Genomic DNA, 9,253 nt, shown 5'->3' with positions numbered 1-9,253 from the left:
CTGTGCAACAGCATTGTCTCTAATTAATCCTATATGGATATTCACATCTGACAAATACTTAGGTTTAAACAAAGGAAATGCACTGTCTCAGCAAGTGTGTCACTTACCTTGATATATTTAATACATCTTGTTCAATTCTTAAAAGAAAAATCAAGCAAGTTCAATTTACTGAGTTTTGCTGCAGGAGTTTCGAAGAGAAAGTACAAGCTCCCAGTGCATTTTCAAAGGTATTTTTGCATTTGGCCGCAGTCTGTGCTTTATCAGATGTGACAACACACACAAAACAAATATCTGCTCCAAGATGAATTTATAGTGGCTAATGGATCGAATTTGGAAGTTTATAACCTTACAAGACAAAGCTATAGAGAAGTACAAAAATAAAACTTGAGATGTTCTTAGTTCCCTGTAAAAGTCTAGCTATGCATTCCAACAGTTAATTAAATTAAAAATGTGATTGTGCAGGTGTAATAATTTCACTTAAAATACTAAAACAAACTCAGACAATGGGGAAAAAACTGATTGAAAACAAATTGCTGAAACCTTAGAATTTATCAAAAGCTGAAGAGCTCCAGAAGACTGGTCTTTTTTCCAGAATGAGGTTTTGTTGGGTTATTGTTCTGGGTTTTTTTAAGTAGATCATCCACCCTTTATTATTAGGAAAGAACTTAAATATCTAAATGAAATATTTATTTAAGTTTGCTCACTTAAATTTATTTACATACAATGAGTTTCAGAAGACTGTTAACCAAAATAAATCTCAGTTGGGTAAAGACCTTGAACTAGAGAGAGGCTGACAGCAGGAGACACTATTTAAAAGGTAACAGAATTTAACAGCTTTGTGGTATACAAACAAAAAGGGATATTAAGATACAGAGCTGGATTTCTCTGAACTATTTGTGTTCAAAATTATTGTAACAATTTACAAGGAAATGTTATTTCCTTATAGTCTTTAAAAACACATTAATACAATATAAACAGTTAAGGCTTTTAAAATGCAAAACATTCAGTAGTTGAACTTGTAGATGCCATTACAGTGCTGGATAATGGTGTCACATGATGAAAAGTATTTCATTCACATACGTTGGTACAAATGATACTGCATGACTAGATTTAATTGTGTCATGCACCTCAAAAACACAAGTTAAAAAAATTTAACCTCTCCCCTCTCTTGGTAAATCCAGAGTCGCATCAGCTTTACTTTGCATTTCCTTTTAAGAGATATCAGGTAAGCATGGGGTGACTAACAGGACACAGCCAAACTGCTGATTTAACACAGGAATTGCACAATTTTGGTGGCAATCTTGAAGACATTACTAATCCGGAAGTATTTTGGAACTTTACTAAAATATGTCAGGTTTTGTGGGGGAGGCTTTTTTAAAAAAAACATTTCATTGTAAAAAGACCCAGTCAAGGCAGTTAAGACCACAAATATTTGACTTAGCACTGGAGAACTTGGGGTGACTTCTGTAGGATTCATTTCTGTATGTTCCATCAGTCATTTCTTCACCAAGCTTACATGTGTGTTAAAGGTGATTATCACAAGTTGTACAAATAAGGGCTATGCAGCTGGTGACCAGATAAAAGGATAATTGAAAATTATTTTAAAAAACCTTTGATAAGAACTTGTTTTGCTGAAAGCTGTAATACAAACCAAAACTTTGTCATTTAACATTAAAACTCTGTCAGGGTATTGTGGGAAAACTGCTGAGAGTATTTCTCACTCCCTTATAAAGAATTGCTGTAAGGAATTAACATAATACTGAGCAAGATGTAACAGATTTAGAATGGATTTCTGTGGCACAGGACAAGTACTTGATACTTCTGTAGTTCTAAGAACTGCTATCAAATTGTGAGGCTCAACCTGTAAACGGTGACTACACACTGCAAAAACACAGGGAAAAACCATTCCCAGGTGCTATGATCTGTCCAGTACAATCTGATAGCAACCTGCATTAATTGGGGATGTTTTTGCAAGTACAAAGCCTATCCAAACCAGAACCCTGCTTATTTCATCAATGTCTGGACTGTAATTCCCTCACCAGTCACACTTCTCAGCAGAATGTTACAGCACTAGTGATTTCAAGTGTTACCAAAATGCAAGTGGAAGAAACCCTTGCTACAATAGGTTTGTCTCTTGAAATCATTGTACCTATGGTCACTTTTTTAAGGGGTTCTCTAAAATTATTTTTGCCTGCCAGTCCCTAAGAGAAAGCATGTAAGAAATCCAGAAATGCAAGCATACCTGCTGTAGCCCAGGTATATGGATTGCAAATATGTAATTATTGCAACTATTCATGATAAAAAATACAGAAGCTGGATTACAAATAGTTTCAAGTCCACAAGCAGGTTCCTTGGTTCACTGTATCCATCTGCAGTGTCTTGAAGACACCACCTACTGCTACGCTTTTCCAGGCAATGGAAGGATTTTATTTCCACAGCAATACATTTTTGTTGTTCTGTAGTTAACAGAAACACTGATCATATATACCCATGCAATTGGCCAAAATCCCCATACTGTTACCTCACAGAGAAGCTGGTTTCAAACTTTCAGTGTGAAGGGCTTCACTAAAACTCAGTTGTGAACACAACAGTAACTAAGATAAACCAGTTTCTGGCTCTCGTTAATCTGCAATTACAAAAGCCCTAAAATTAACAGACTTATTGCTGCCCTGATACCAAAATACTGGAGAGGAAATTGTCTGTTTTCATAGATAATTTGGAGTTCCCCAAAACAAGAGATAAGCAAACCCAAGGGTGTTCCCATTACTCAGCTGATTTAAGTTTTTAAAGTGATTTAAGACACAATGGTGTTTCTTCTAATTACAACTTTGACCTTTTCCTTGGCATGTGCCAGTGAACAGGAACAAAAGCCATCAGGCTCTCTGACAGAAATACAAGTTATCTCAGCTTTTTTGGAAACACATTCAGAAGAAATCTAAAAATGTTAAACTGAGGTGAAATTTTCAAAACTGCTCAGCATAAACTTAACTTTTCATAGTTACAGCTGAAGTTGTAACTGAAAAAGCCCATCCAAATTTTACTACAGGCTTCAACAAGAGAACATGAACTTCAAGACGGACAAGTATCCAATTATTTCCTCCAGCTCTGCGGAGGAGAACCTCAGTTTGTCTCAGCTAAAGGCTTTGGCACATGAGACACCGTTAGATCAATCCCCATATGTTTCACAACAGGTATCACTTATGGTGGATGGGACCTAAACTGAAATTGGGTCAGCACTAAAGGAAGCTCAAGAGAGTAATTTTAAAAAATAATAAAACTTAGCTGAGTTTGTGTCCCTGTCCACCGCCAAGGTCTCTGTACGTTTGGCTGAGTGTTTGAGTCTATCAGACAACCACCATTTCATTCACTGCTGGGAGGGCAGCACGGGCAGTGCCTGAGCTCTGATCAGAGCAGCAGCTGCCTTTGAGTTCAGCAGTGTTACACTATTTGTAAGCACTGTGTAGACTGACATAGCAAACTTTTCAATTCCTTTGAGTGCTAAAACTTTATCTGAATCATTCCCTAGGATTTCCCAAAAATAACACTATTTTTTGTTTGTTTTTCTATGCTGTTGAGGGAAACATGGGATCTTGACTTTCTAATGATAATTAAATGAGTATTTAGAGATTTTAATCTTGAAAAACAAGGAATTGCCAATTTCAGCAAATAAAGCTTCTCCCTGAACACAAGTAATCCTACAAACCAGAAAAGGAATGAGGAAGGCAGATTTCAGCAAGTTCTCTAGAGAGAACTCTCCAGCAAAGACAGCTCAGAGTGACAGGAGCTGACATTGACCAAAACTGAACAGTAGGCAACTGACATTTAATAAGAATATTTGGAGCTATCAGAGGATCAGCACAGCTAGTCCTGACTTTAAAGCACAGTGAGAGTGAAGAGCAGTGTGTCCAGGGACAGACACTGCCAACCTGCCAGGAAATGAACCTGCTGGGCATTACCTAGGTGAGAAAATGTGGCACTACACGCTGTGCCACAGCTATTTGTGTCCAAAAAAGAGCAAAGCCTTAAGCAATCTCAAGAGGTAGCATAGGGACTTTTTATATTCCAGCCTCTCTTTCCTCCTTAGCATTCTCCTGTGGCACTTCTTCCCCATCAAAGCAGATCACAGCTGAGCTTAAACCCACTGCTTTCCTACTGGGCAAGCTGTGAACAAGAGGGAGCTGTGCAGGAGCACTGAACATCAGACAGACTCTGTACATGACATGGTGTGAGAAGGTGTCACTCACCTCTTCCCCTTTTCCCACTCAGCACTAACAGTCTCTGGCTAGTTACGTTTAATAAAAAAGAATATGCACTTATCAAGATGAAATGCCATTTTCAGGCCTTGCATGTGACATTTGCTATCCCTGGACTGAATGAACATTTTTGTGAGTTGGATTTTTCTTGCTCCAAGGTGTTCATCATAGCACAGATGGAAAAAAATGGGAGCATTCTACTGCAACCAAACTACAGCTTGTTATTTTTGCTTTTCTGTAATATGCTTTCTAATAAGGATACTCCATCAATTAATGTGCATTCTGAGTCACCTGTTTAATGCTGCAACCTTTAAAAATCTACTTTTATATAAAATAAGCTCTTAATTCAGTATGTTGTATTGAAGGTTGTAGTTTGTATAGATTCTCTAATAAGCATCCTAATGCAAAGAGCTGATCCAAGCAATGAGCTGACTTTGTTACAGAACCAGTGGAGCAGGAATGAAGAATGGTTCAGTTAAAAATACATCAGCTTTACCTTTCACTTTTAGTATTTCCTGCTGAATGCACAAGAAACTTAATTTCAAGAACTCAAAACTGCCTTTTATTACATACTGGAAAATTTTTTCAAGAGCTTGTGTACACAAATTTGAAGAAACATGACAATAATGTGACATACCAAGTGAGTCAGAGCCTGCCTGCCTGCCAATCCCAGCAGAGCCTGTGCTTCCCTTAGAGCTCTTGAGAACTGCTGGGAGCAACAAAAGCAGCTCTGCAGAGAAACTGAACACTTCATTTCTTATATGAACAACATGGACAGCTAACAAAATGTAGTTTTTGCATTGTGTTTAAGTGAATTTTCAGGAATGCTAATTTCATTCTCTGGTGTTACAACCCTCTGGATCTGCTTTGCTGGGTTGCAGATTCCATGAGTGTCAGAAGAAGACTGGTGGATTTGAGCATTTACAGAGTGCCTTACAGAAAAACATTTATCTCTACGGCAGTGCTCCGTTTTTTGCTAATCTTAAGAGTACTTGTGTGTAGCTTTTTTTATGTCACAACTATAATGCAACAACAAAAATTCTATGATTCTCTTTTCTGTGCTAGCATTTATGTAGTGGAAAACAAGTCCTACTCTACTTTCTGGACACTTTCATATATATTATGTAGGTATTTGGAGCATGTACATGCTAAGTTGTATAAATAGATGTAAAGTATAAATCTATACCCTTTTGCCAGAACATGAGCTGGAGAAAAAAGAAAAAAAAAAAAAGAAAAGAAAAAGAAAAAAAGGCAAATTAAGTAAACAAAAGTAACAAAAGTAGATATTGTCTTCCTGGTACTCCAAGACTATATTGTGCAATATTGTTTTCCAAGCTCACTTCATATAGATAAAAGCAATTCTGTGCAGGTTTTTTGATCCTCAGATACTGTCAGAGATACCAAGTGTGACAGCTTCTGGAATGGTTACTCCCAGTAGGGCATATATTAAGCTTCCAGGTGAATTTCAGTTTGGGTACTAGGAAGCTCAGCTGCTTGTGACTTTTGCCACTAACAAGTTCAACTCATGCAGCCCTAGATTTCAGGAAATCTTTACCTTTTTTCCAAAGCTTCAAGACCTGTAAAGGAAAAAGGATATTAACAGAGGACTGTTTTCACAGCATGCCTTCCATCTCAAATAGCCTGAAACCTTTACTCCTCTATTGAAAGAAAGTGAATCATCTGGAGTTTCAACTTCATGATGAGCACTGCATTTAACTCTTCCTCTGTGACCAAATGACCATAATTCCTCTAACTACAGTATATTAAGTTTCAGGCACATCTGTCTGAATCTGGAAATGTTACATGAACTTTTCTAATATGAACGAGTATCTTAGGCAAAGAGCTAAACTCCATAGCACAACAGCTAGATTACTTCCAAAAGGAGTTAAAGTGGCAATACTGTCACTGAAAATAATAACAAACACTTAGCTTGACGTATTTATTTTTCAAGGTCAATAAATAAATGTAAATACACAAATTTGGAAAAATCTTAGTAACAGAATGTTTTTAAACAACATTCTGGCTTGAAGTCTCTGTTATTGACACTATTGGAATAGTTTCTCATCTACTTAAAGTAGCTAAGTCATTATGTTGGTGATCCTCCATCACATTAAATTTGGAAGAAGTTAGGCTGCTGCAAAGGAAAAAAAAGACATCAACCTTTGCTTTGACACAGAAAATTATCTGAACTGCATACATTAAGTATTAAAATTACTTCTCTGGGCATGACTTTTCTAGAGAAGATATTTTTAAATTTACAGTTTACATATTAGAGACCTCCTACTGTTCATTACTTCATCATTATAAAAGGGAAATCATAACAAAAGAGGAAGCAAAACAGGAAAAGGCATGGAAGAAAAGTGATACAAACTGGCCCTTTAGTTGGTAAGACATTCTTCTTTTATCTCATTTTCATTCGAGGTTGGTAACAGATGTGTGTGATGACTGGTTGCCATCAGTGCAGCAAGTCTGCTTGAAATAATTGTGAAGTGGCTTTTTACCAATGGACTTGTGTTAGACACCCACTTGTGTACGCATTCTCCTAACACATGGAAGCAGGAATGTCATATTCCACCTTAGCTTGCCCAGGTTATTCTGTGTGAACACTAAGGCTTAGAGCACAGATACAGAACTTTTCCAGGAGAAGCAGCCTTTTTCAAAAGTATCTACAAATTGCTAAGTAGAAATTTTTATCAAAAGGTTCAGCAACAACTAATTGTTATTGACTTAATGGAAGTGGAGGAAGATTTGTGGTTCCCTCAAAATTCATCAAGTGTTCTGTTTCTGCATTCTATAAATACTACAAGATGCAACATGTTTATTTGGTTCCCATAAATTAGAAAAATCTGGTTTCCAAAAATTCTAAATTAGTGATTTAAAAAACAAAATATTACACCTGACCACCTTTCAGACCATCTCAGAGAGGCAGCTTCACTCCCCTCTCACCCCTTCAGAAGTGTGCTTTTTTAAGAATATATGATTTATAAAACAAACAAAAAAGTGTGTTTTTAACTAGAGTACACTTGCTTAAATATACAAGTGGACACGTTAACGTCATATTGAAGTTCAAGGTACTTCTGGATAAAAGGCAGATAGTTATTTTAACTCTGCATTCTTATATAGAATAACGATTATTATAGACTTTAGTTTCCTCTCATCATTCATCTATCATATGGAGAGGTCAATAAATAAAAGCTTATCTGGTCCAGTTTACCTACAAGAGAAAAAAATAATAAAAGAAAAAGAAGTTATCTATAAAATTACTTGTTTAACCCTGATAACATCTGAGTTGCCATACCCAGTTTGTAGTTGCAAGAAAAGCAAACAATATTCATCTTGCTTTTTGATAAATGCCCCATTTTCTTCATGACAATTTTTGTATGCTGCCTATCAAGTCACATATTCTTGGGGCAAGAAACCTGGCCAGGAGATGCAGTGATAGCAGTAACAAGTATAAATCTGGGTTCAAAAAAAGAACATACCAGATCCAGAAGCAAAGAAATCTGGACACACTGAGGAGGCAGTGCCCAGCTGTTATTTGGGCTCTTGTGTCGTGGAGACTATATCCAGCCTAAGATATAGTTTCATACTAAGGAAGTAACACAGAACTCTGTTGTGCTCGTGTACAGACTTCAGGAAAAAGCCTTACACAAAATGAATTACCTTTGTTTAGAGTAGAAGATAAAATAGCTTACTAACTGATGTAATGAGTAATGGATGTCACTATGACACAGGACTTGCCATGAGTTGTGTGTTCAGCTACAAGGTGCAATATTTCTTATGACTAACTCAAAGCACAGCCGCATCCAACTGTGATTTGGAATTCCCTCTTGAGCAGCACGCACTATGACTTTGAAGGAAGTCTGTCTGATTGGTACAAAGTCATCCATCCTCTCTTGGAACATGAACAAAATCCATGGGGTAATCAGGCACAGGCGGCATGTAACAGGTTTGTCTTCCTTTTTACTCCTTGTTTTTGCTTCTGAGGACATGCACTTGGCTCCAGATGGAATCCATGTTCTGTTACAAGAGAACACAGCTGTTCTTCTCTTTCTCCTTCTCCTTCTCTCGAGGCTCTTTGCGTTTGCGTTCGTTACTCCCGGATTGTCTTGTGCTGGCTGGAGAGGCAGCACCTTGTACCTGCTGTGTAGGGAAAAGGGGAAATAAATGGGAAATAAAACCAGCACCATTGCACATACAGCCTGAACTCTTCCTGTGTGGTCAAGTTCACCAACAAAAAGTTTAAGTATTATGCAAACCAGTAGAATTCAGGTAGGGTTTTTGGTATAAGTACTCCAGGACCTCCACAAAGTTGTGTATTTCTTGAAAATTAAATCAGCTGAAAATATATTTCAAGTTTCATGTGTCCCTTCTGTTGTGTCCACAAATACAGATCAGTAGTTTCAATAAAACATGGTTTCAAGCATTTTCTGGCACTTCTGTGTTACTGTACTGGAAATTTTTCTTAGTTTCTCTTAGAAGTACATAATCCACATTTCACTATTTGCAGAGTCAAAGTGCTGGTGTGGACAGCGAGATAATGGGAAGGCAGCAGCTTTTTGTGACTAGAAACTCATTAGTAACTTGGCAAGGGGGTTGGTATACAAAGACAACATAAGTTTTGTTAATTCATCATCTATTCCCTCTGTTACCCATTCATAGCTGCAAATAAGCAGGCTTTTAATCCTGTTCAGCAGGTTCTTCAGTTCCTTCTACCTTTGGCAGGTATGAATCTGTGTCTTAGCTCGGTACTGCTGGTTCTATTAAAGCAACAAACAGTGCAAATAACACAACTTTTACCTGTCAAAATTTTTGTTTCATGCCTAAACTTATCAGTTAATGGTTCTGAATTACTTCAGGCCAAAGATGCAGGCTTTATATAGATATTTCTTACATATTTGTAAATAAAAGCAATTCTGAAAACCCTCAGTGATTAAGAACTCTCTAAAAACAAAATCCCAACTTAAATATTGTCTCTGGCACAGAAGATTCAGTTAAAT

General features: G+C 37.1%; 1 protein-coding gene across 1 annotated transcript in view; it reads right to left on the bottom strand.

Moving 5' to 3' along the window:
• Nucleotides 1–665: 665 nt before the first annotated feature.
• Nucleotides 666–9,253, bottom strand: part of MINDY2 (MINDY lysine 48 deubiquitinase 2) — a 33,291-nt gene continuing 24,703 nt past the window's right edge. The window contains exon 9 of the mRNA XM_068204094.1: nucleotides 666–8,396. Coding sequence (XP_068060195.1) covers nucleotides 8,277–8,396 — 120 coding nt within the window. The 3' untranslated portion in view covers nucleotides 666–8,276. The remainder of the gene's footprint in view (nucleotides 8,397–9,253) is intronic.

Source organism: Anomalospiza imberbis, chromosome 13, assembly GCF_031753505.1.
Source record: "Anomalospiza imberbis isolate Cuckoo-Finch-1a 21T00152 chromosome 13, ASM3175350v1, whole genome shotgun sequence".
Taxonomy (NCBI): Eukaryota; Metazoa; Chordata; class Aves; order Passeriformes; family Viduidae; genus Anomalospiza; species Anomalospiza imberbis.
Note: the sequence above shows the minus strand (reverse complement) of the source record. Positions and strands in the feature narration are given on the sequence as shown.